At 48.1% G+C, this 27374-nt stretch overlaps 2 protein-coding genes across 4 annotated transcripts; one reads left to right on the top strand and one right to left on the bottom strand.

The window, feature by feature from the left end:
* Positions 1-776: 776 nt before the first annotated feature.
* Positions 777-26073, bottom strand: PSMD5 (proteasome 26S subunit, non-ATPase 5). Of its 3 annotated transcripts, XM_073640797.1 has the most exons (11): positions 24525-24748; positions 16579-16723; positions 16171-16284; positions 15883-16011; positions 15593-15702; positions 15368-15510; positions 15099-15290; positions 14504-14613; positions 14253-14393; positions 13759-14016; positions 777-923 (listed from the first exon to the last, which is right to left on the bottom strand). In XM_073640797.1, exons 1-10 carry the CDS (start codon positions 24695-24697, stop codon positions 13759-13761), a joined length of 1515 nt encoding a protein of 504 aa, XP_073496898.1. In that variant the 5' UTR covers positions 24698-24748; the 3' UTR covers positions 777-923. The 3 variants fall into 3 exon arrangements, with proteins under 3 accessions (XP_073496898.1, XP_073496899.1, XP_073496897.1); XM_073640798.1 differs by lacking the exons at positions 777-923; positions 24525-24748 and adding an exon at positions 26010-26073 and having other exon boundaries at positions 13168-14016; XM_073640796.1 differs by lacking the exon at positions 777-923 and having other exon boundaries at positions 13168-14016.
* On the top strand, positions 6864-11620 carry LOC141153166 (uncharacterized). The gene is made up of 7 exons (XM_073637863.1): positions 6864-7112; positions 7225-7319; positions 7433-7630; positions 10088-10321; positions 10772-10882; positions 11012-11091; positions 11393-11620. Exons 1-7 carry the CDS (start codon positions 6889-6891, stop codon positions 11618-11620), a joined length of 1170 nt encoding a protein of 389 aa, XP_073493964.1. The 5' UTR covers positions 6864-6888.
* Positions 26074-27374: the final 1301 nt, after the last annotated feature.

Genomic DNA, 27374 nt, shown 5'->3' on the forward strand with positions numbered 1-27374 from the left:
GTGCGGCCCTCCAAAGAAATGCCACCCCACACCATTACTGACCCACTGCCAAACCGGTCATGCTGAAGGATGTTGCAGGCAGCAGATCACTCTCCATGGCGTCTCTAGACTCAATCACGTCTGTCATATATGCTCAGTGTGAACCTGCTTTCATCTGTGAAGAGCACAGGGCGCCAGTGGCGACTTTGCCAATCCTGGTGTTCTGTGGCAAATGCCAAGCGTCCGGCACGGTGTTGGGCTATGAGCACAACCCCCATCTGTGGACATCGGGCCCTCATACCACCCTCATGGAGTCGGTTTCTAACCGTTTGTGCAGACACATGCACATTTGTGGCCTGCTGGAGGTCATTTTGCAGGGCTCTGGTAGTGCTCCTCCCGTTCCTCCTTGCACAAAGGCGGAGGTAGCTGTCCTGCTGCTGGGTTGTTGCCCTCCTATGGCCCCCTCCATGTCTCCTGGTGTACTGGCCTGTCTCCTGGTAGCGTTTCCAGCCTCTGGACACTACACTGACAGACACAGCCAACCTTCTTGGAACAGCTCGCATTGATGTGCCATCCTGGATGAGCAGCACTACCTGAGCAACTTCTGTGGGTTGTAGAGTCCGTCTCATGCTACCACGAGTGTGAAAGCACAACCAACATTCAAAAATGACCAAAACATCAGCCAGAAAGCATTGGTACTGAAATGTGGTCTGTGGTCCCCACCTGCAGAACCACTCCTTTATTGAGTGTTGTCTTGATAATTGCCAATAATTTCCATCTATTGTCTATTCCATTTGCACAACAGCATGTGAAATTGATTGTCAATCAGTGTTGCTTCCTAAGTGGACACTTTGATTTCACAGAAGTTTGATTTACTTGGAGTATTATTCTGTTAAGTGTTCCCTTTATTTTTTTGAGCAGTGTATAGGAGCCTCCGATCTGACCTACAAGACAAGAAAGAGAGCTTTTATTATACTCAAATGACGGGCGTCGCTGGTCCGGAGCCTCCCTTCTTTCGATGCCGTAGTCCTTCTTGCTTCACGTGGATGACTTGTCCCTATGTTATCCACACAGTGTCCCCGGCATCGCGCTCCTGAGCAGGCGTACTTGACGAGAGCAGAGCAAAGTACTGCAGAGCCCCGACGCCTGCGCACTACAGTACTTTACTCTGCCCTAGGCAGGACAGAGAAGCCCGCCTGAGCAGGAGAACGATGCCGAGGAGAATGTGTGCATTTTTCTAGTCACCGTACAAGAATATAACTACTACAATACTGCCCCCTATGTACAGTAATATAACTACTACAATACTGCCCCTATGTACAAGAATATAACTACTATAATACTGTTCCTATATACAAGAATATAACTACTGTACTACTGCCCCTATGTATAAGAATATAACTACTATACTACTGCTCCTATGTACAAGAATATAACTACTATAATACTGCTCCCTATGTACAAGAATATAACTACTATAATACTGCTCCTATGTACAAGAATATAACTACTATAATACTGCCCCTATGTACAAGAATATAACTACTGTAATACTGCCCCTATGTACAAGAATATAACTACTATAATACTGTCTGTATGTACAAGAATATAACTACTATAATACTGCTCCTATGTACAAGAATATAACTACTGTAATACTGCTCCCTATGTACAAGAATATAACTACTATAATACTGTCTGTATGTACAAGAATATAACTACTATAATACTGCCCCCGATGTACAAGAATATAACTACTATAATACTGCCCCCGATGTACAAGAATATAACTACTATAATACTGCCCCCGATGTACAAGAATATAACTACTATAATACTGCCCCCGATGTACAAGAATATAACTACTATAATACTGCCCCCCTATGTATAAGAATATAATTGGGACATTATTTCTTGCACTGTTGTACAGATTTCCTTCCTGCCCCTGGGTGCGGTGGATATTTTGGGTACAGGTTGGCACTCTCTGTGTTCTTGGGTGGTCATTATTTATGAGCCGCGGCAGCTTCATTCCCCATAATAAGTAATTAATTGTGGGGTCTCCCAGGATGAGATCATGACCCGTCAGCGGCGCCTCATCTGTACACATGAATTATACATCTGTATCACTATACCGTGTGGCCCAGGTGACTGCCTCATCCCCCGAGATTTTGCGCCTTTAGTACAATTAGTTGTCATGGTATAAGACCACGGAGAAGAGTGATTTATAATAAATACAGTCAGTCATATCTGATCTTATACTCCTCCAGTCATGATTTAACAGCAGAATGGTGACTGCACCTCTGGGGGTGACTGGAGGATAAGACACGACACAACAGGACAGAGACTTTAGATACCCCCTTCCATAGTTAGTATCATATCACACTGGGGGCAGAGATACTATATGATGCCCCCATCTTAGATTCCTATATTAGCACCTGTATGTCTTTGGATGTAGCACCAACACTATCCAGAGTGCTGCACCGCCCTCCATGCTGCAGGCGTCTACTTAGAGGCTGGAGAACAATGTCCAGGAATTCAAGCAGAGCACAGCTCCTGAAGACACAAGACTCCTAGCAACCAGTGCAAGACAAGGAGGCTGAGAGCACAGACACCGGAGAGGAGACCCGGGACAGAGCAAGGTCAGAGGGGAGCAGCATGATGGGGAGCATAATGAGGATGACAATGATGAGGGTGATAACTGGGAAGACATAATGTTGGGGATGAGAATTGTCGAATTCCTGCACACATGAATTGGGTTTCTCTACATTATTTCTCAGCGGATTTTACACTTGCAGCTCCAACTTTTGTGACACTACTCATGCATTTCCTGACAGTAGTGCTCTGTAATACTAATCATCTTCCAAGAAGCGATCCTCACCCAATACTTTGTATCCTGACCCCACATTGAACTGATCACCCCAAGCAGCGATACATTGTGTCCTGTTATTACACTACGGGGATTATAACAGTTCAGTAATAAAAGGAGGTGGCATGGGGTGAACCAGGTCCACTTATATCATCTGTCAGTGTAATGTACAGACATGGTGGCTCCCTGAGCCCAATCTACCGTAATGGGGCAGTATGAGAATCAGGTAAATGTAGAGGTTTATAGTGAGGAGCAGCAGCTGTCACAATGGATCAGTAAATCATCATGGCTGTGGAATGGGCAGGTTTATATGACACCGCTGTACAGGGCAACATCATTTATGGGAAACACACTGGGGAATTTGAGGAGCAGTTAAAGGGAACCTGTCATGTCCTCTTTGTGCTTTAATCTGTCCCCAGTGTGGTGTTATGCAATGTGCATCACTAACATTGTTTTCTCAACGAAAATCTCCCAGTAGATATGTGTAAAAACACTTTAGTAGATTTAGTTTCAGTCATAGGGGTGGTGCTTTTTACCGCTTCAGTCACGGTCAGTGATGCTCCTGTTAAAAATTATTCACGCCCACCGCATTGTGATTGATTGCCGTGACCGGCCTGACATCACAGCAAAGGTCTCGGAGATCCCGCGCTTGTGCACTGCCCATCGGCTCCCCGGACATGTGCACTGAATCCGGGTGTACGTCCACAGCTTCTTCTCACATGTGAACAAGGTCTGCAGCGGCGAGCAGGAAGATAGTTTGTGAGCGCACACGCTATGCGGCTACTATCATGTGGCCACTGACTCACAAGGGCTGCGGAGCATGCGCTCATGTGAGAAGAAGCTGTGGACGTACACCCGGATTCAGTGCACATGCCCGGGGAGCCGATGGGCAGTGCACAAGCGCGGGATCTCCGAGACCGTTGCAGTGATGTCAGGCCGGTCACGGCAATCAATCACAATGCGGTGGGCGTGAATAATTTTTAACAGGAGCATCACTGACCGTGACTGAAGCGGTAAAAAGCACCACCCCTATGACAAACTAAAGGTCTGTGATGCAATCTACTAATGATATCAAGTAAGCAGAAGTTGACTACTGGAATTATAGCCACATAAAGATCTATAGGCCAGGACTAAATGTTAATGGTAAGCCATAAAAGGCACCGCAGACAGACATCACATAGCAAAGGACAGCATATACAGTATATATAAGGGTTTGGACAGAAAAGAGAGGTGTAGATTACACCTACTCAGGGGCTAAAAAAACACATAACTGAACCTCATAGAGATAGTAAAGTGCACAGTGCAAATGTCCGCTCAAAATACAAGAGCCCTATCCAAACCAACATAAAATACAAAACCTTATGCTCAAGTACTCACATGTGAATGTCTGTCTATGGTGCCACCACCCAATTGCGCGTTTCGGCAACGTGCCTTCTTCCGGGGGTGTGAATTTTTTTTTATTTTTAAAGAATACAGTAAACGTTATTGATCTAAATAGTTTAAAAACCGGGAAACATATAAAGTCTCTAGTAACAACAAATGTTAATGGTAAGCCATAAAAGGCACCGCAGAGAGACATCCCTGGAAGAGGGCACGTTGCCGAAACACACGTTGGGGCGGTGGCACCATAGACAGACATTCACATGTGAGTACTTGAGCATAAGGTTTTGTATTTTATGTTGGTTTGGATAGGGCTCTTGTATTTTGAGCGGACATTTGCACTGTGCACTTTACTATCTCTATGAGGTTTAGTTATATGCTTTTTTAGCCCCTGAGCAGGTGTAATCTACACTTCTCTTTTCTGTCCAAACCCTTATATATATATGCTCTCGATGACTATGTGATGTCTGTCTGCGGTGCCTTTTATAGCTTAACATTAACATATTTGTTGTCACTAGAGACTTTATGTTTCCTGTTTTTTTTAACTATTAATATCAATAAAGTTTACTGTATTCTTTACACGTTGTTCTTTCTTATCTTGATTGAATGATATCAAGTGTTTTTTACACATATCTACTGGGAGCTTTTCTTTGACAATGTTAGTGATGCACATTGCATAACACCACACTGGGGGCAGTTTAAAACACAAAAAGGACATGACAGGTTCCTTTTCATTAAGATTTCTTCACACTCAGGATGCATGAAAATGTCACAGTGAGCAGCTCTGTCATCTATAATTCAGTGCATAGTAGTGTCTTGTAGGTGAGCACAGTACCAGGCGTAGGGTCAGGTGTCGCCCTCTGCCAGGGTCAGGTGTCACCAAGACATTAACCTTAGTGCAATGGAAAAATGCAGGTCACAACAAAGACAAGAGCGAAACCGCCATGGGGTCTCCACACACACCAACCCCAAGACAATACCCTCCAGTGTATTACATCCGGCCCCTCACCCTCCAGTATACGACGTCCAGTCCCTTCGCCACATCCAGGTGTATAAACTCCGGTCCCATCGCCCCCTATTGTTTAACCTCTGGCCCCAATGTCAACAGTGTATAACATTTCTTCCTCTTGAATCTTACCCCATCACCTGTTAGTGATATTATTGAGAAGTGGAAGGAACTGCAGCAACTCAGCCACGAAGTGGAAATCCCCATAAAGTTACAGAGTGGGGGTGGGAGACAGAGTGCTGAGGAGCAGAGGACAGAAATGTCACCACTGCTCTGTTGACCTCATAACTGCAAGGTCCAGACCTCCTCTGGTACTAACATCAGCACAAACACTGTGCCCTGCTGGGAGCTACATGGTCAAGCAGCTGTACATCACCAAGCACAATGCAGGAGTCCTCATGAGCCTCATCAATGAGATGAAGATCCTTAGCAAAAAGACCCCTGAATCAAAGCAGAATTCACTAACAGGGTATGCAAACTGGGTCTTCAACAATGGAGGACCCTTTTAAGACGCTGTATAAGAGCTTCTTCACATGTTGCATTTTGATACTTTTTATCTTGAAGAAAACCGCAGCATTTTACAGTAAAGGCAAAATGATATTTCTAAAGTCGCATTCACACAATGTGGGTATTTTTCCTTGCGTTTTTTTTTGGGCTTATGCGTTCCAGAACACATTCAGCATGTCAATTCTTTCAGTGTTTTTATTGTCGTTTTTCCCCATGGAGATAAAAATAGCAAAAAAAAATGAACCAAAAAAAAGGATCAGAAATGCACCAAAAAAGCGGTTCATTTCCACCGCAGTTTTCTGGCATTAGTGGGACCATAACCTATTGTTACAGGCATCTTTCTTGGGTCATTTGCAGATGTTCACAAGGCTGAAGTACTTGGTGGGCACAGACCCGGGGGGCATGAATCAGTTACCGAGCATATACCTGAAATGTACGTCTATGATTATGGACACCATGAACTTCAGCATCGACTACGCGGTGCCCCTCACCTCCGAGGTACCGCACCAATCCCATAATCGTGCAGTGAAGAAGCAGGCTGTGCGGGTAACGACTCCATCGCTACAGACCTTTCCAGGAGACCAGGTGAGAACCCGCCAATGCTGACCGCTATGTGTAATGATAGGGGAACATAAGCTGTGATTACCCACAGGTCCGGCCGTAGCCAGATTATAGATGGGGCTGCCGTGATGAGCGGCGCTATCACTTATCTCCAGCTCCAGGTTTCTCCATCCGGCCGTGACCCTGATAAGAACTTACATCAGAAGCTACATATGCGCTCAGAAGTGAAGATGGGGCTGCAGTATCTGGGGACCGGCTTCTCCGTGACCAATGAGATCATAAACCCCAAGGACGAGCTCAGTATGTTCCAGCAAATCTGCGGAGGAGAGAGCATCTGTGTGTACAAAGGCTACCTGAGCCCAGGGGGTAAGCAGTCAGTGAGGGAGAGGCGGGGGGCAGGTGAGCGCTCCTCAAGGATGGGTCCGGGGAAGTGAGGGCTCCGCAAGGCTCAGCCCAGGGAGTAAGCGTTTTACAAGGGTGGGCCCAGGAACAGACCCAGGGAATATGGGCTCTGCAATGTAATCCCATGGGTTAAGTGCTGCACAAGTCCAGTCTTTTAGTGCATGCTGGGAGTTGTAGTTTTGTACCTATGACATGTTGGGGTGCAGTAACGTCCATCCTATCCTCAGACAAGTTTTACATCATCTCTCGCCGTCACTACGGATTTCCGTTCAGTGCCAGCATCTACATCAATGGGCTCATCGCGGCACGGATAAGTTGGTGCTGTGAATACCGCCAGCATGTGGGGTTCCAGCAAGGAAGACGCAGCTGCTTCCGAATCACACAGCTGATTGGGGGGCAGCCTTGTTACAGGTACAGGGGACACATGCTGGCCCCAAAATACATACCAGTATTCAATGTGTGTAATCAGTGCCGTGTGTATGAGGGGTACATGAGAGGGGGTCACCTGTCCTGTGTTCTCCAGGTGTGTGCAGCACTACAAAAAGTATAAGATAAAAGCAAGAAGGAAACAGTCAGCAGGCAGCACCTGTGAGGGATCCATCAGCAGCGAGCAGAAAGGTGTGACATTTATATACTGGGGTCATGTGGGATAATGGGGGCTCTATGTCCCCTGATGTCATCATTATGTGGAAACAGTAACAAGGCGCATCTTCTACTGATGGATATTGCAGCCAACAATGAGGAGGAGACAATGGAGAAATTGGAGACCAACACATGGGAACCCCACAACCTGCACCCCACTGCCCCTCCCACACGCTCCACCCCCCCAGTGAGGAGGAGGAGGAGAAGGACAAAAAAGAAGCCTCTGAGAAAGGAAGACTCAGACTCTGAGCAAGAGAATCAATGTCGGGGACCCCGGAGGAGGCAAGGTAAGACCTAACCCAGAACTACTACACCCATTATCTGCTTTACTATAGACGACTCACAAACCAATCACTTCACAAATTTTTGAGCAGTCCCCCCCCACTTTGTGAAATCAAGAAACCCACAGTAATAATGGGGTCCTCCCCTATCTGCTTCTCCTACTGACAACCAGTATGGCAGATATTTCAGCTCCCTCCATGGTTGTTGCTCCGCTTTACATGGCTCCCTATTGGTAAATCTTCCTGGTCCCTAAACTACTAATAACTTGGCACATTAGCCCTTCAAAAAAGCAGCTTTGGGTGTGACTAGAGCAGAACAGAGCCAGAGGGTATAGTCACCACCCTGTCCTAAACTTCTGGGTCTCGCCGGTTAACCAGTGACCAGCAGATAGCAAAAGAGGCAACACTGTATATACACGCACACAGCGCAATAATATCAGTACAGTCAAAAAATTATTACCAACTGCATTTAAAACAGCACTCTGGTAGGTTTTCTGTATTGCCCCCACTGTTAGCTGCTCCTCTGCTGCATCACGTGACCACATTCATCACCTGCGGCTTCTGTGTGGCCTAGAGGTCAGCTTGTCAATATAAGGCTGGGTAAGTCAGAACGAGGCACTTATCAGGAACTAATGGTCTAAAGGGGGGCCGGCGAGAAAGAACTATGGTCACATAGTGAAGGGAGTGGGGGGGGGCAGCGAGAAAGAACCACGGTCACATGGTGAAGGGGAAACCGGCGAGAAAGAGCTACGGTCACATGGTGAAGGGGGAGGCCGGCGAGAAAGAGCTACGGTCACATGGTGAAGGGGAAGGGGGGGGCGGCGAGAAAGAACTAAGGTCACATGGTGAAGGGGGGGGGGGGCCAGCGAGAAAGAACCACGATCACATGGTGAATGGAAACCGGCGAGAAAGAGCTACGGTCACATGGTGAAGGGTGGGCCGGCAAGAAAGAGCTACAGTCACACGGTGAAGGTGGGGTCAGAAAGAAAGAGCTACGGTCACATGGTGAAGGGGGGGGGGAGCGGCGAGAAAGAGCTACAATCACATGGTGAAGGGGCGGCCGGCGAGAAAGAGTTACGGTCACATGGTGAAGGGGAGGCGTTCGAGAAAAAGCTACAATCACATGGTGAAGGGGGGGGCGGCGAGAAAGAGCTACGGTCACATGGTGAAGGGGGTGCGGCGAGAAAGAGCTACGGTCACATGGTGAAGGGGGGGCCAGCAAGAAAGAGCTACGGTCACATGGTGAAGGGGAGGCGTTCGAGAAAAAGCTACAATCACATGGTGAAGGGGGGGCCGGCGAGAAAGAGCTATGGTCACATGGTGAAAGGGGGGGGGGCGGCGAGAAAGAACTATGGTCACATTCTGAAGGGTGGGCCGGCGAAAAAGAGCTACGGTCACATGGTGAAGGGTGGGCCTGCGAGAAAGAGCTACGGTCACATGGTGAAGGGGGGGGGCGGGGAGAAAGAGCTACGGTCACATGGTGAAGGGGGCGGGCGAGAAAGAGCAACAATTACATGGTGAAGGGGCGGCCGGCGAGAAAGAGCTACGGTCACATGGTGAAGGGGAGGCGTTCGAGAAAGAGCTACAATCACATGGTGAAGGGGGGGCCGGCGAGAAAGAGCTACGGTCACATGGTGAAGGGGCAGCCGGCGAGAAAGAGCTACGGTCACATGGTGAAGGGGAGGCGTTCGAGAAAGAGCTACAATCACATGGTGAAGGGGAGGCGTTCGAGAAAGAGCTACAATCACATGGTGAAGGGGGGGCGTTCGAGAAAAAGCTACAATCACATGGTGAAGGGGGGGCGTTCGAGAAAAAGCTACAATCACATGGTGAAGGGGGGGCCGGCGAGAAAGAGCTACGGTCACATGGTGAAGGGGGGGCCAGCAAGAAAGAGCTACGGTCACATGGTGAAGGGGAGGCGTTCGAGAAAAAGCTACAATCACATGGTGAAGGGGGGGCCGGCGAGAAAGAGCTACGGTCACATGGTGAAAGGGGGGGGGGGCGGCAAGAAAGAGCTACAGTCACATGGTGAAGGGGGGGCCGTGAGAAAGAACTACGGTCACATTCTGATGGGTGGGACAGCGAGAAAGAGCTACGGTCACATGGTGAAGAGGAGGCCCGGGAGAAAGAACTACGGTCACATGGTGAAGGGGGAGCCGGCGAGAAAAAGAGCTACGGTCACGTGGTGAAGGGAGGAGGGGGGGGGCGGTGAGAAAGAACTACGGTCACATGGTCATATACTCTCTACACACCCAATACTCATTACTAACACACAGGACTATAGAAAACAACACGCCAAAGTGCCCCTATTGTTAGGGTGAACACTTTGATATGTTCACTAGTTGCCTGCTCCTGGCCTAATGGATATGATCAAGTGCGTATTTGATCCTATGGCTCTCCTCAACACTATAATGGGGCAGTGACTGTGCGGTACTCGAGACTGCTCCTATAACATTCCCACAGGCTCTAGAGCAAGCAGCAACATGTGCTCATTCAGAGAACAAGACCAGACAGAGCTAGCGGGAGGAGACCCCGCAGAGATCAGGACCCTCGAAGCACCTGTACACAGAAGAGCAGGAGCCATTCATACACTGACGAGGAATAAAGGGTCTACTGACCAAGATCCCGAAGCAGCGGACACATCACAGACACAAGGCCCAGATAACAGCAGCGGGCCCATGGAAGAGAAGGATGCAGGTAAGGGCTGTGTACGACTACCGAACTATTGTCCCCCTGACAACCATCTACATATGTTCCCTGTATACAGAGATAAATGATAAAGTCCAGCCTGCAGCCACCAATACAGGGAGCTCCTTGTATACAGATACATAAAATACCATCTGCAGCCACCACTAGGGGCATCTCCCTGCATACAGACATACATGATAAGAGTATGTCTGCAGCCTCCACTAAGGGGAGCTCCCCGTACATAGAGATACACCAAGATGTATCAGGTTGATGATTGGGAACAAACTTGATCGATCATTATGCTGTAATTTATGGGCTGCATTATGCTCTGGGTGGAGTTGCTGTTCACAGTGACTGGAAAAGAACTCCACAATGAGAACCAGCTCAGAAATATAATAATGTACCAGACTACTATAAAAGTCATGGCATGTAATAATCATATCTCAGCATTATGTTCAGGGCAGACCATTCACAGAAGACTCGTGAAAGCAATCAGTGAGTGGAGCGCACACTCAGAGGTGGAGTTGAGCGATTCCAGTGAGAGCAATGACAGCCCTGCCAGCGTCACAGGTGCGTCACCATCCTAAAAAACAAACCACATTTCCATAGAAGAAAGGGAAGTGACATCACCGCTCTCCAGATATCAGATATATTATACAGCAAAGACATTATTACGATACATCTTGCTTTCACTTTCAGCTCTGGAGCAGGTGGCAGCTGAGGGTCAGGAGCAGGTATCAGAGGTGGCTGCTGCTGCTGCGGAGGGTCTTATGTGTCAGGTGAGATAAATCATATCAATCTGATTACAGCCGGTGTATTTCAGGGGGTGCAGAGTTGTAGGATGTGGATCTGTTATTGGATCTGGTGTAATGACAGACTTTATAAAGTGAACCTGATGGACCCCAATCAGGTCAGTGGGGTGCGATAACGGATTCGTCCCTCCCACGGGCTCAGCAATACCCAATATCGTTGTTGTGTGCACCCAGCCTCACGTGGTGGCTCCGTGATTACAGCGGTGCTGAGGAGCAGATGTCTGTGAGGTTCTAGACCAGGTTCCTGACCTCCACGTCTTTCCACCAGATCGTAGACCTCATGGCGGTTCTCCATGAGTGCGATGAGGTGGATCATCTCGTCCTGAGGAACACCGGCCTGACAGACGCTTTGCTTCATCATCTCGCCCCAGCAATCAGCGCCAGCAAGTCCGAGGTGGAAAACATCAACCTGAACCTGAACGAGATTGGCCCCGAGGGAGCGAAGACCATTGTCCGTCTGCTGGGGGACAAGCCATGTGTAAAAAGCCTCCTGTGAGTGAGTGAGTGTTGCAGACTCTAGGTCGCCCCAGGAGCCCACCATGGAAAATAACCACAATACTCATTATCATACATAGGGACAGCACACTTCAGACCACCCCTGTGCACCCTATGGGATCATCCAAGGAGATTACTAAAAACCCATTTAAAGGGGCAGGTGCAAAAAGTTCCAGAAAACAAAAGCTACTCACTATAGGGGCATTTAGCTCTGACTAATAGTGTATGGGGAGATATTTCACAGCAAAGTCTACCCTAACCATACCCCCTCCTCCTTGTAATCAGCAGATTGGGTTTGCAGGTGATCATAGGTGACCCCTTTACTATGAAGGACAGAGGTAATGGAGAGCCCCCTCCAATTTGTCTCGATGACTTTCAGTCTCGTGGTTCTCTCATACTTTTTTTTGTTTGCTTCCTCCCTGCAGGTTATACGGGAACCAGCTGGGTGCAGATGGCATTCGGACCATTATGGCCGGTCTCTCTGATCTATGGCGTCCAGTCTGTGGGGCACCAAGGGTTTCATCAACCAATTTATCCACCTTCCACCTATCAGAGCTGGACATAGGAGGGAATCAGATGGACAGTGAGGGTCTCAGGAGTGTTGCTTCTTTCCTCAAGCTTAACCCACCACTTAGACAACTCTGCCTGGCCCAGAGCTCTGTGGTGGCTATAGATGCCTGGGCAGAACTGTTCAACGCCATGAAGGTGAACACAAAAGTCACCCATCTGTTGCTGGATGAGAACAGTTTGGGGAACCCGGGGGCCAAACTGCTGAGTGAGGTTATCAAGGTCAACCAGAGTCTCCTTAGTCTCGACCTGGATGGTAATGAAATTGGGGAGGAGGGCGGGTGCGCCATATCACAAAGCCTGCACTCGAGCAGCGCCTGTGCCCTCACAAACATCAGTCTAGACAACAATTCCATCACTGCTGGGACCATGGAAGCCATAAACCGGTCACTGTTGACCAGAGCAAGCAGATGCGGGTGATCGCGACACTCACAAGTGCATCCGAATGACCTAGGAGTCCATGTTGTAATATCACACCCTATAAACAATAGTGGCCCCCAGAAAACTGCCTACAAGACCTGCAGAGATCTGAAAAGAGACTGTCAGCTTTGCGGCTCACAGGACCTGCCACAGATCCCAGGATGCAGCAGAGACTTGCATGATAATCTCAGCTGGGATTCAGATCATGGCTGGGATTCAGCTGGATCATCACTTAAAGAGAACTTCACAAGGGAGAACCACTATTTGCTTTTCAGCAGCAGCGCTCCTTGAAGCGACCCTCTTGGTTTTCACTTACAACTGTCACCACTAGAGGGCACCATATACACTGGTATACAGCTAACAGTGAAAATGAGCAGAGCTCCTAATGGCGCTGAGATTTTTGGCAGCGTACACCCTGTGTAGGATAGAATATACTGTATATTTGTACACATAGCGACACTCAAGTCAGTCCATAAATATCTTGTTTCTCCCGTCTTCCTGATCTGAACTGCACTGAACTGGAATTTGCTGTGGAAGGAAGAATATTCCCAGAACAATATATGCATCTAATCCCGATTCAGGTTTATTCTTTCCCCAGCACAATAACGGACACTGATCATAACCCATGACATTAGAAGAAGGTACGAGTTCATGTCAAGAATTTGCACCAATCGCTGCATGTATCTGGCATTAACATAAATGGGGCTGAGCTGCAATACCAGATAAAAACAAGGACAGTAGGGGGCGTCAAACCAGGAACAAAGCACAGCCTTTTATATTGCATCTTGAAAGCTTAATATTTTTTGACTATAGTTCATACAGGTAAGATGGGTCATTACGTAATAAAAAATGGTTTTCGTTATACAATGATTAAAGGGAAATTTCAGCTGTATCCATCCTCTGACAAGTCAGGAGAGGTCATCGGGGGTAAGTGCCATGTGACTACTGCTGAGCGTCTCACAGGCCAAATCCTCTGTTGCCATCCTCGCCCCCGTACCCAGAAGAACATAGAGCACAGCCCGGCTCTAAGAAAGATGTATATTTCCCACAGAAGAGTACACAAGTGCTAGAGAGAGTGGCGATGGCCGGCACTAGTGTCTGTTCCTCCTGGCCCCGGGTGACGGCGATGCCCTGAGAAGACTAGTCTGTTACCTACTCCGCTCCTTCCACGGCCACGGTGGACACGGCTTTCACGTAGTAGGGGCCCTCCCTGTGATAGGCGCGCAGTCTCAGGTAATGCTGATTCCCGAACACTTCAGCCGTGGTTTTGGCACTGATCAGAGCTTTTACGAGTTCATACTTGGCATCTTTAGAGTCTTTGTCTGGGTCGACTGTTCGATCCACAATGTACTCCATGAATCCCGGATTGTCTATCATCATCCTCTGTGCCCATGGCTGGTTGGCGATGGCCTATAAGGAGATGGCAAACACCTCCCATCAGGACCCAATCATTTAGTTGTTTTTAATCTTTCCTGTTTCTGGGAAAACTGGGTAACAATATGGCCGCCACAACCACTCTCGCAGAGGTTGCTACCCAGCTTTCCCAGGTCTCTGACTTATTAACCTGATGTGTTCTGCAGTCGAGGCCCCCACGGCCTAAGCTGTGTGAACTGTACAGGGGACTCAGCTGTTAAAGGGGAACTCACCGTGAAAACCTTCAGAGCTCCGCAGTGCAGCTCGGGGAACGGCTGGGAAGCAATGGTGCGGAACATCTCCATTGGCTGATTGGACAAGCACCCGAACCAGGATTCAGACATGGCGAGAAGATCGTCAGTTTGATTATCTGGCTGAAGAAGATCATTACACAAGATATGAGGAGGACAGTACGACGACGGGGGGGGGGGGGGGGGGGGGGGGGGTGAGGCAGGAGACATCACTGATGCTGGACACCACCTACCGGCAAGAACGCAATGGAGGAAATGGCGTCCAAACATCGCACCCTTAGCTCTGTGGGAGCATTTTTCGCATGGTGTCCGATTCTCCTGAAAACATTAATAAATCTGCTTCCTGGAAAAATAAATGGTGAGATATAAAAATTAGAACAGTGTTCAGTTAAAGTTATTAGCAGAGCGAGGGAGAGCAAGCGGGCGAACCAGAGAGGGAGGGAGAGACAAGGGGGGCGAACCAGAGAGGGAGGGAGAGCAAGGGGGGCGAACCAGAGAGGGAGGGAGAGCAAGGGGGGGGCGAACCAGAGAGGGAGGGAGAGCAAGGGGGGGGCGAACCAGAGAGGGAGGGAGAGCAAGCGATCAAACCAGAGAGGGAGGGCGAGAGAGCAAGCAATCAAACCAGGGAGGAAGGGAGAGCGAAACCTAGAGGTAGAGAGAAAGCGAAACACAAAGGTCTAGAAAGTGTGAAATAGAGGGAGGGACAGCAAAAAAAAACACAAAAGGAGGAAAAGAGCAGGGAGTGGTGCAAAGATGGAGGGAAATGTGGCCATGCACATGCAGCCCAACCCCCCCCCCCCCCCCCTTACAGATGAATGCAGTATTTACCAGTTTTCTGTAAAACTTGTTTTCCTTCCAGGTTAGACCCCAGTACCCCAAGTGTGTCCACTGCTACGCCAATCATGGTGGTCTCATGACCTTCTGTCATATCAAACACTTTCTGCAGGAAAGCAGGGTAATGCTCACAGATCTGCTGTGGACTCTCCATGATTGCTAGATTTCCAAAGAATTTCACCAATCCTATGAACCACAAATTGTATCATGAGACTGAGGAGCAGAAAATAAAGCGAAAAATAAAGAGAACTCGAGACTGTCACCTGGCAAGTAGAACCCCGAGAATGGGTCAGAGTCTGCTCCAACTATCAAATTTGATATCTTGTCAATGACTCCTTGTTGGGCAAGATACTGGCGCCCATGAAGTGTGCCCGCTAGCGCAGTGACCATCTCTACACAGGTTACCCTGCAGAACCAGGCACAGGTTACACATCAAGCACTCAGTCTACAGGGCCATGCATATATACAGGGAAGGAATCAGCACTCACCGGACCAGGATGTCATCCCCTGTGAGCTCCTCCAGTAACTGGGGCAGAATATCGCTATTGGCACAGAAGCTCAGAGACTCAGCAGAAATAGACGAGATCTCCACCACCAGCTACGATGAGAGGCAGGAGACATTAATAATCACCACCCCGGGGCAACAATGTTGTGAGGTCAGAAATGCTCCCGAAAAAAATAATGAAACAGCCTTCAATGTATGCAGCAGATATAAGTAGGAAGGAAGCTTCTCAGCAGATGGTGACATTCAGCTAGTAAAAAAATTCTGTGCACCCACCTCATACACGCGATAACGAACGACGTCACTGATGCCCATCACCAATCTCAGGTCGGCTAACAAGTTGCTCCCGAACAGCAGCTGTAACCCAGGCAAGCTGCGAGCGATCCTGGAGAGGGACGCAATGGCCTGAAGAGCAAACACACAGCAGGGATCATAGAAAGCTACAGACTCAGAAACGGGCCACTGTCGTCTGACAAGTCGGAAACAGAAATATCATTGTTAATTTTCCAAGTAATTTGTTAATAAGTGATCTCTTGTCCACCTCTTCTAGGTCACAGCGCTCACCTCCTTCGCCACTGCAATCTGGTCTCCTCCAATGCACAAAATCATTTGTTTTAGTAGCTCCAGGTTGTTCAAGATTTCTGTCATCGCGTCTGAGCTTTCCACAATCCTCCCGACCTATGATGAACAAGAGTTACAGAGTACAACTATGATGTGTTCGGACCCCTGCCACTCACCTGTCACACATCCTGCCCCACCCCTCCCCCAGCCAATCATCTATGATATATCACACATCCTGGCCTCTGACAATCACCTGTCATATAGCCAGCCAGGACCCCCGCCGCTTATCTGTCATGCATCCTTGCCCCCACCAATCACCTGTGATATAGCCCGGACCCCTGCCACTCATCTATCATATATCCTAGCACCCCACCAAACACCTGTACTATAGCCCAGACCCCCGCCAATCACCTGTGATATAGCCAGCAGCCGCACATTGTCCTCTGGGTGGTACAGCCCCCGGTGAAGTTCTTCCTTGTAATTCCGGGCGATGTGAAGGGGATCAGAGGCCTGAAGGAATCTTTCTAGAATCACAACACACAAAGCGACCTGTTCCCTGAGGAAAGTGGAGACACCAGTACCATGAGTAGACTTATAAAAGGACAAAGGATATTAGGGGTACAGAGTGTGTGTGTGTGTGTGTGTGTGTGTGTGTGTGTGTGTGTGTCTGTCTGTGTGTGTGTCTGTCTCTCTCCATCTCTGGTTCGCTCGCTTGCTCTCCCTCCATCTCTGGTTCGCTCGCTTGCTCTCCCTCCCTCTCTGGTTCGCCCCCCTTGTTCTCCCACCCTCTCTGGTTCGCCCCCTTTGCTCTCCCTCCCTCTCTGGTTCGCCCCCCTTGCTCTCCCTCCCTCTCTGGTTCGCCCTCTTGCAGGGCAGCTATGTGTAACAAAAGTGCTCATCTGCTATGAACGCCGGCCACTGGGTGGTGCTCATAGCAGATCGGCTATGACAACCACAGGGGTCTCATCCAGACCCCGGGTTGTCATGCCAAACCATCGGTGACCCGCGATCACGTGACGGGGTCGCTGATGGGTGGAGCCAACAACGCGCTTCCCGGAAGCGCGAGTTAAATGCCGCGGTCAGAGTTTGACAGCGGCATTTAACTAGTTAACAGCCGCGGGTGGATCGCAGTTCCACCTGCGGCTGTTGCGGGCACATGTCAGCTGTAAGAATCAGCTGACATGTGCCCAGAGAAGTGCGGGCTCAGCGTCGGAGCCCGCACTAAAGGGGGGGACACGGCATGCGCAGTACATGTACGGCGCATGTCGTGAAGGGGTTAAAAACACATCTGTTTAGACAAGCCTATCACCTCAGCTCACTAACCTAACTGTCCCCTGTTCCCTCCTAAATATTAATCTTAATCTGCTCCTGCCTATTCATCTATCTCCACATCCTCCATGCACCCAATAGCACATGGTAACTGCTCTTAGACAGATACTGGCTGATGACCATGTTCTAACTATTGTGTCCCCCCATTTCCATATAGATTGTAAGCTTGCGAGCAGGGCCCTCACTCCTCCTGTAACTGTTGAAATTTGTTACATCGTATTGTTTTTATTGTCTGTACATGTCCCTACTTAATTGTAAAGTTCGGCGGAAAATGTTGGCGCTATATAACTAAAAATTATTATTATAAATTATCATAGGCCGGGACTTTGTGTTGTTTTGGGATTTGTGGGGGAGGGGCTCGATTGCTTGGGTAAGAAACAGGTTGGCCCTAAAAAAAAGTCCCCCCATTCCAGAGTCTGACGGGTTTCTCTTCTGTGAAGAGGGACAAGAGGAGAACATAGTATTCCCTGAGGGAGACATTCCCGAGAAAGGGGTGACCAGAGAAAAATTTGGGTTCACCCAACAAAGGGACCTATCGCTAAAAGAAGCGTTCAATTCGATAACCGTTATGAACGGCATAGCACAGGAGTCGGGGGCTGACACCAGGTTTCCCTATTTCATATTGAGTGGGGACTTATTGTACCGGGTTACTAAGGTGAGGGAGGAGATAGTGGAGCAGTTGTTGGTACCAGGACCCTATAGACAAAGGGTGTTGGACAGGGCCCATTCACATGTCTTGGGTGGCCATCTGGGGGTGGACAAAACTTGAGAACGGGTCATGCGGAGGTTCTATTGGCCCATATGTCACCGTGAAATCCTAAGATATTGAAAGGCCTGTCCCACCTGCCAGTTAACCACTACCACCTCTCCCTTCCAAAATCCTCTCGTCACGCTATCCATCAAGGCAGGACCACAGAGAAACTATGTTGGAACTCCATGTTGGCTGGACAGACCAGAAGAGGACACTAAGTGTGTCACCGTGGCAGATACACTGTCACCGGCCCAGAAACAACAGTGCCCAGAACTGCTTCAGCGGAATAGGGACCTGTTTTCGGAGTTGCCAAGACACACACAGGTAGGTAAACATGGAATCCTGAAGGGACCACATGTGCGGGTGAACCAAAATTCGTATAGAATCCCCGAAGCCCACCGCAAGGTGATTTCGAAGTATAGGGTTAAATTTGACACGTATCCGATACCCCGCAACAATGAGCTCAGAGAAGCTAGGGTCAGCCAGATACATCACCTCCCTGGACCTAAAGAAAGGTTACTGGCAAATCCTCCACTCTCAAAGTGCCAAGAAGAAGACTGCCTCTTTTACACCTGACGGTTGCTTCTAGTATTCCAGAAGCGCATTCGGGCTGCAAAGAGCCCCAGCAACCTTTCGGAGAGCTATAGACCGGATCTTAGCCCCTCACAAAGAGTACGCCACAGCTTACCTCGATGATATTGTGATATTCAGCCCGGATTGTGGAAGTCATCTGCACAAGGTCCAGGCCGTGCTGAATGTGCTGAGGAAAGGAGGGTTTACCATAAACTCAAAGAAGTGTGCCATTAGGAAAAAGAAGGGAAAATACCTGGCCAACATCATTGGAAGAAGCAAAGTAAAGCCACAAGTGAATAAGGTGGAAGCAGTCCAAAATTGGCCAAAACCGGTCTCCAAGGAACAGCTTAGGGCATTTCTGGGAATGGTGAGATACTTTCGTGTATCCCGAATTTCGCCATGATAGCCGCACCCCTGACCGACCTTCTTAAGGGCATGAAGACATCTTTCCATTCTTGTTTGTGGGATTTTCATCCATTCTTCTTTGGAAAATTCTTCCAGTTCTGTGAGATTCCTAGGTTATCTTGCATGCACTGCTATTGTGAGGTCTTGCCACAGATTTTCAATGATGTTCAGATCAGGGGACTGTGAGGGCCACTGTAAAACCTTCAGCTTGCCCCTTTTGAGGTAGTCTATTGTGAATTTTGACATGTGTTTAGGATCATTATCCATTTGTAGAAGCCATCCTCTTTTCAACTTCAGCTTTTTTAGAGATGGTGTTATGTTTGAATCATGAATTTGTTGAAATTTCATTGAATCCATTCTTCCCTCTACCAGTAAAATGTTCCCCGTGCCATTGGCTGCAACACAACCCTAAAGCGTGATTGATCCACTCCATGCTTAATGGTTGGCGAGATGTTCTTTTCCTGAAATTCTGTGCCCTTTTTTCTCCACACATACCTTTCATCATTGTGGCCAAAGAGTTCTATTTTAACCTAATCGGTCCACAGGTCTTGTTTCCAAAATGCATCAGGCTTGTTTAGATGTTTTTTTTCCTTACTTCTGACGCTGAATTTTATGGTGAAAATGCAGGAGAGGTTTTCTTCTGATGACTCGTCCATGAAGGCCATATTTGGACAGGTGTCTCTGAACATTAGAACAATGTATCACAACTTCAGTTTGCTAAACCTTTCTGAAGGTCTTTTGCAGTCAAGCGGGGGGGTTCAAATTTGCCTCTCTAGCAATTCTACGAGCAGCTCTCATTGAAATTTTGTTTGGTCTTCCAGACCTTATCTTGACCTCCACTGTTCCTGGTAACTGCCATTTCTTAATTATATTTCGAACTGAAGAAAGAGCAACTTGAAAACGCTTTGCTATCTTCTTATAGCCTTCTCCTGCTTTCTGTGCCTCCAGCATTTTCATTTTCACAGTGCTAGGCAGCTGCTTAGAAGAATTCATGGCTGCTGTTTTCTGGCACAAGGTTAGAGGAGGCTGGGTTTTATAAAACTGGGAAAATTGCATCACCTAGCCTTAACTAATGATGATAGTGAACAAGCCATACAGAGTGTGTGTGTGTGTGTATGAGTGTGTATGTAATATATATATATATATATATATTATATATACACACACACACACACACACACACACACACACACAGTACAGACCAAAAGTTTGGACACACCTTCTCATTTAAAGATTTTTCTGTATTTTCATGACTATGAAAATTGTACATTCACACTGAAGGCATCAAAACTATGAATTAACACATGTGGAATTATATACTTAACAAAAAAGTGTGAAACAACTGAAAATATGTCATATTCTAGGTTCCTCAAAGTAGCCACCTTTTGCTTTGATGACTGCTTTGCACACTCTTGGCATTCTCTTGATGAGCTTCAAGAGGTAGTCACTGGAAATGGTTTTCACTTCACAGGTGTCAGGTTTAATAAGTGGCATTTCTTGCCTTATAAATTGGGTTGGGACCATCAGTTGTGTTGTGCAGAAGTCTGGTGGATACACAGCTGATAGTCCTACTGAATAAACTGTCAGAATTTGTATTACGGCAAGGAAAAAGCAGCTAAGTAAAGAAAAACGAGTGGCCATCATAACTTTAAGAAATGAAGGTCAGTCAGTGCGAAAAATTGGGAAAACTTTGAAAGTGTCCCCAAGTGCAGTTGCAAAAACCATCAAGTGCTACAAAGAAACTAGCGCACATGAGGACCGCCCAAGGAAAGGAAGACCAAGAGTCACCTCTGCTTCTGAGGATAAGTTTATCCGAGTCACCAGCCTCAAAAATCGCAGGTTAACAGCAGCTCAGATTAGAGACCAGGTCAATGCCACACAGAGTTCTAGCAGCAGACACATCTCTTCAACAACTGTTAAGAGGAGACTTTGTGCAGCAGGCCTTCATGGTAAAATAGCTGCTAGGAAACCACTGCTAAGGACAGGCAACAAGCAGAAGAGACTTGTTTGGGCTAAAGAACACAAGTATTGGACATTAGACCTGTGGAAATCTGTGCTTTGGTCTGATGAGTCCAAATTTGAGATCTTTGGTTCAAACCACTGTGTCTTTGTGTGACGCAGAAAAGGTGTACGGATGGACTCAACATGCCTTGTTTCCACCGTGAAGCATGGAGGAGGAGGTATGATGGTGTGGGGGTGCTTTGCTGGTGACACTGTTGGGGATTTATTCAAAATTGAAGGGATACTGAACCAGCATGGCTACCACAGCATCTTGCAGCGGCATGCTATTCCATCCGGTTTGCGTTTAGTTGGACCATCATTTATTTTTCAACAGGACAATGACCCCAAACACACCTCCAGGCTGTGTAAGGGCTATTTGACCAAGAAGGAGAGGGATGGGGTGCTACGCCAGATGACGTGGCCTCCACAGTCACCAGACCTGAACCCAATCGAGATGGTTTGGGGTGAGCTGGACCACAGAGTGAAGGCAAAAGGGCCATCAAGTACTAAGCATCTCTGGGAACTCCTTCAAAATTTTGGAAGACCATTTCTGGTGACTACCTCTTGAAGCTCATCAAGAGAATGCCAAGAGTGTGGAAAGCAGTAATCAAAGCAAAAGATGGCTACTTTGAAAAACCTAGAATATAAGACATATTTTCAGTTGTTTCACGCGTTTTGTTAAGTATATAATTCCACATGTGTTAATTCATAGTTTTGATGCCTTCAGTGTGAATGTACAATTTTCATAGTCATGAAAATACAGAAAAATCTTTAAATGAGAAGGTGTGTCCAAACTTTTGATCTGTACTGTATATACAGTGCTCAAAAAAATAAAGGGAACACTTAAACAACAGAATATAACTCCAAGTAAATCAAACTTCTGTGAAATCAAACTGTCCACTTAGGAAGCAACACTGATTGACAATCAATTTCACATGCTGTTGTGTAAATGGAGTAGACAATAGATGAAAATTATTGGCAATTATCAAGACACCCTCAATAAAGGAGTGGTTCTGCAGGTGAGAACCACAGACCACAACTCAGTACCAATGCTTTCTGGCTGATGTTTTGGTCACTTTTGAATGTTGGTTGTGCTTTCACACTCGTGGTAGCATGAGACGGACTCTACAACCCACAGAAGTTGCTCAGGTAGTGCAGCTCATCCAGGATGGCACATCAATGCGAGCTGTGGCAAGAAGGTTTGCTGTGTCTGTCAGCGTAGTGTCCAGAGGCTGGAGACGCTACCAAGAGACAGGCCAGTACACCAGGAGATGTGGAGGGGGCCGTAGGAGGGCAACAACCCAGCAGCAGGACAGCTACCTCCGCCTTTGTGCAAGGAGGAACAGGAGGAGCACTGCCAGAGCCCTGCAAAATGACCTCCAGCAGGCCACAAATGTGCATGTGTCTGCACAAACGGTTAGAAACTGACTCCATGAGGGTGGTATGAGGGCCCGACGTCCACAGATGGGGGTTGTGCTCACAGCCCAACACCGTGCAGGACGCTTGGCATTTGCAACAGAACACAAGGATTGGCAAAGTCGCCACTGGCGCCCTGTGCTCTTCACAGATGAAAGCAGGTTCACACTGAGCACATGTGACAGACGTGACAGAGTCTGGAGACGCCGTGGAGAGCGATCTGCTGCCTGCAACATCCTTCAGCATGACCGGTTTGGCAGTGGGTCAGTAATGGTGTGGGGTGGCATTTCTTTGGAGGGCCTCACAGCCCTCCATGTGCTCGCCAGAGGTAGCCTGACTGCCATTAGGTACCGAGATGAGATCCTCAGACCCCTTGTGAGACCATATGCTGGTGCGGTTAGCACTGGGTTCCTCCTAATGTAGGATAATGCCAGACTTCATGTGGCTGGAGTGTGTCAGCAGCTCCTGCAAGATGAAGGCATTGAAGCTATGGACTGGCCCGCCCGTTTCCCAGACCTGAATCCGATGGAGCGAGACTTGATGTCCCAGATGTGCTCAATCCACCAACGTCACATTGCACCACAGACTGTCCAGGAGTTGGCGGATGCTTTAGTCCAGGTCTGGGAGGAGATCCCACAGGAGACCATCCGCAACCTCATCAGGAGCATGCCCAGGCGTTGTAGGGAGGTCATACAGGCACGTGGAGGCCACACACAATACTGAGCCTCATTTTGACTTGTTTTAAGGACATTACATCAAAATTGGACCGGCCTCTAGTGTGTTTTTCCACTTTAATTTTGGGGGCGACTCCAAATCCAGGCCTCCATTGGTTAATAAATTTGATTTCCATTGATGATTTTTGTGTGATTTTGTTGTCAGCACATTCAACTTTGTACAGAACAAAGTATTCAATGAGAATATTTCATTCATTCAGATCTAGGATGTGTTATTTGAGTGTTCCCTTTATTTTTTTGAGCAGTGTATATATATATATATATATATATATATATATATATATATATATATATATATATATATATATATATATATATATATATATATATATACACACGCTTCACTGTATATTGGTGAACGCTGTGTCTACGTATATACACATGCTCTGCTGTATATTGGGGTACACTGTGTATACGTATATACACATGCTCTGCTGTATATTGGGGTACACTGTGTATACATATATACACATGCTCTGCTGTATATTGGGGTACACTGTATGAATATACTCACAGGCTCCTCTGTATATTAGGGTACACTGTGTATAAATATGTACACACATTTAGGCTTTGCTGTATATTGGGGTACACTGTGTATACGTATATACACACACTCTGAAGTATATTGGGGTACACTATGTATATGAATACACACATGCTCTGCTGTATATTGGGGTACACTGTATGAATATACATACAGTCTCCTCTGTATTTTGTGGTGCACTGTGTATAAATATATACACACACATTTAGGCTTTGCAGTAAATTGGGGTACACTGTGTATACGTATATACACATGCTCTTCTATATATTGGGGTACACTGTATGAATATACACACAGTCTCCTCTGTATATTGTGGTGCACTGTGTATAAATATATACACACACATTTAGGCTTTGCAGTATATTGGGGTACACTGTGTATAAATATGTACACACAGTTAGGCTCCGCAGTATATTGGGGTACACTGTGTATACGTATATACACATGCTCTGCTGTATATTGGGGTACAGTGTATGAATATACACACAGTCTCCTCTGTATATTGGGGTGCACGGTGTATAAATATATACACACACATTTAGGCTTTGCTGTATATTGGGGTACAGTGTGTGTGTGTGTGTGTGTGTATACCCGGACTTCTCACCTGTCGCTGCCCCCCATGATAGAGAAGACGGCCCCCAAGCGCAGCTCCGGGACCCTCTCTCTCAGGGCGCTCAGGGGCAGGGCCAGCGCCGCCGTTTTCAGGCTCCTCAGCGCCTCTGTGGGCTCCGAGGGTCCCGTCAGAGCAGACAGCAGCTCCTCTATGGACGCCGCCATCTTTGGCTGAAACCAAACTCCGCGAGAATACAGCGGTTACTACAGCAACGGAGAGACTGAATAAGCTGAGCTCCGCCCTCTCCCGTGACGTCACCGAGTAGAAGGAGGTCTGTTTTTTGTAGTGAAGAGAATGCGGGTATCATGGATGCACTGCTGACACCCGTAGTCCTCCAGAGCGGGCCGCAGTGCAGCGCTGCCCACATCCGCAGACAGGCGACTGTGACTGCATTTTCCCTTGCCTGGTTATCGCCTCGTCCCGCCTTGCACAGGAGTTCTCCGCTTTATTCCCCCGAGCGGGTGAGCCAGGAGCGGGAGCTCTCTGCTCTGTTCCCCCTGAGCGGGGGGGCCCTGTGCTCCGTTCCCCCTGAGCGGGGGGGCCCTGTGCTCCGTTCCCCCTGAGCGGGGGGCCCTGTGCTCCGTTCCCCCTGAGCGGAAGCCCTGTGTTCCGTTCCCCCTGAGCGGAGGGCCCTGTGCTCCGTTCCCCCTGAGCGGGGGGCCCTGTGCTCCGTTCCCCCTGAGCGGGGGGGCCCTGTGCTCCGCTCCCCCTGAGCGGGGGGGCCCTGTGCTCCGCTCCCCCTGAGCGGGGGGGCCCTGTGCTCTGCTCCCCCTGAGCGGGGGGGCCCTGTGCTCCGCTCCCCCTGGGAGCGGGGGGGCCCTGTGCTCCGCTCCCCCTGATCGGGGGGCCCTGTGCTCCGCTCCCCCTGATCGGGGGGGCCCTGTGCTCCGCTCCCCCTGAGCGGGGGGGCCCTGTGCTCCTCTCCCCCTGAGCTGGAGCCCTGTGCTCCTCTCCCCCTGAGCTGGAGCTCTCTTCTTGTATCTCTGGCAGAGTGGCCTCCTGTCATTACTCTGTTCTTGTGTACTATATAGAAATAGGTTGGGTTTCCTGTCCTTGTGGGAACCTAGAAGTGTAAGGACGGTACGATTGAACGTACCCAGGTCTGGATGGTGTCCGTGGGATCCGGGATGCTGACAGATCTGGAGACGCCATCGCCAGCCAGGAGGTTAGGGTGTGTGGTTGCGTGCAGGTGGAGACCTCTGCTAAAAAGTCTCCAGCCGACTCGCTGTCCTGGGTCTGCGCATGCCTGAGCACACTGGTTGGCGTGCCCCGTATCGACTGTGCCGGGGACACGGCCGCCCAGGTCTGCAGGTGCGCTAGTGAGGTATCCGGCTCGTCCTGGTGACGATGTGCTCCGGAAAGCAATGCGATGGCTGTCCGGGTCTGCACACGCGCGGGGCGCGCTAATGAGTTATCAGGCGCTCTGGAAAGCAATGCGACGGTAAAATAACGGGTCTGCACATGTACAGGGCTCACCTGACAGCTCCCTGCACACAGCGCGCTGGAATGAAGAGACTGACCCGGAAATGAGGTGAGATTTCCTGGGGTGGGCCGGAGCAGACACTGGAGGTATGGCTGTAGTCTTCCTCCGGTATACACTGTGTTCCAAATTATTATGCAAATAATATTTTCTCAGATTTTCCCAAATTACCTATATGAATTGCAGTCATTGTAATTTTCCAGTCAAATAACTATTAGAGTACAATTGAAAGGTTTTTGTACAAACTGCCTATGATAACAGTATATTTTTAAAAAAATAAAACACTTAAACTGCACTCAAAATGCATGTTCCAAATTATTATGCACAGCAGAGTTTTCAACCTTTTCATTTTAATAAAGAACAAAAAAATGGTCATTTTTGAAATTATAAGCATTAGCAGGTTATTACAAACTGAAATCAAACAGTTTTCAACTCAAAACTTTATTCTAGGTGATGTTACATTTGCACATAGGACCGCTTGTTCGAAAGGAGCTTCTGAACTCTCTCGTCCATTGAATTTGTCAGGTTTTGGATAGTTTCTGCTTTAATTGTTTTGCATGAGGACAGAATACCCTCCCAGAGCTGTTGCTTAGATGTGAACTGCCTCGCGCCATCATAGACACTCCTTTTGATGATGCTCCAGAGGTTCTCAATGGGGTTGAGGTCAGGGGAGCATGGGTGCCACACCATAAGTTTGTCCCCTTTTATGCCCATAGCAGCCAGAGATGCAGATGTGTTATGTGCAGCATGAGACGGGGCATTATCTCGATGGTCCAGATGGATGGAGTGGAGGATGGCTGGTTGATGGACACCCCATGCAAACATGGCTACGGCGCTAACAAGGAAGAGGTGGAGTAATGTTTTGGACTGGAATCATGGGGAGAGAGATTGTCGGCCCTTTTAGGATCCCTGAAGGGGTAAAGATGAGCTCCATGATGTATGTTGAGTTTCTCAAACAGCACTTCCTTTCATGGTTCAAGAAGAAGAACCGTGCATTCCACAGCAAGATCATTTTCATGCATGATAATGCCCCGTCTCATGCTGCACATAACACATCTGCATCTCTGGCTGCTATTGGCATAAAAGGGGACAAACTTTTGGTGTGGCACCCATGCTCCCCTGACCTCAACCCCATTGAGAACCTCTGGAGCATTATCAAAAGGAGTGTCTATGATGGTGGGAGGCAGTTCACATCTAAGCAACAGCTCTGGGAGGGTATTCTGTCCTCATGCAAAACAATTGAAGCAGAAACCATCCAAAACCTGACAAATTCAATGGACGAGAGAGTTCAGAAGCTCCTTTCGAACAAGGGGTCCTATGTGCAAATGTAACATCACCTAGAATAAAGTTTTGAGTTGAAA

This window comes from Phyllobates terribilis, unplaced genomic scaffold (assembly GCF_046119375.1).
Source record: "Phyllobates terribilis strain yellow unplaced genomic scaffold, ASM4611937v1 Scaffold_7__3_contigs__length_470593459, whole genome shotgun sequence".
NCBI classification, from domain to species: domain Eukaryota; kingdom Metazoa; phylum Chordata; class Amphibia; order Anura; family Dendrobatidae; genus Phyllobates; species Phyllobates terribilis.

What these genes read in the sequence shown, in the direction of transcription:
- LOC141153166 (XM_073637863.1), top strand. Translation starts at nt 6,889, where the DNA reads ATGACATGTTGGGGTGCAGTAACGTCCATCCTATCCTCAGACAAGTTT. An exon ending in CATGGAAGAGAAGGATGCAG is followed by an intron (nt 10,322 to 10,771) that starts GTAAGGGCTGTG and finishes CATTATGTTCAG; the next exon opens with GGCAGACCATTCACAGAAGA. An exon ending in CGGAGGGTCTTATGTGTCAG is followed by an intron (nt 11,092 to 11,392) that starts GTGAGATAAATC and finishes TCTTTCCACCAG; the next exon opens with ATCGTAGACCTCATGGCGGT.
- PSMD5 (XM_073640797.1), bottom strand. Translation starts at nt 24,697, where the DNA reads ATGGCGGCGTCCATAGAGGAGCTGCTGTCTGCTCTGACGGGACCCTCG. An exon ending in GGGGATGACATCCTGGTCCG is followed by an intron (nt 15,511 to 15,592) that starts GTGAGTGCTGAT and finishes CTGGTTCTGCAG; the next exon opens with GGTAACCTGTGTAGAGATGG. An exon ending in ACAAGTTTTACAGAAAACTG is followed by an intron (nt 14,614 to 15,098) that starts GTAAATACTGCA and finishes TTATTTTTCCAG; the next exon opens with GAAGCAGATTTATTAATGTT.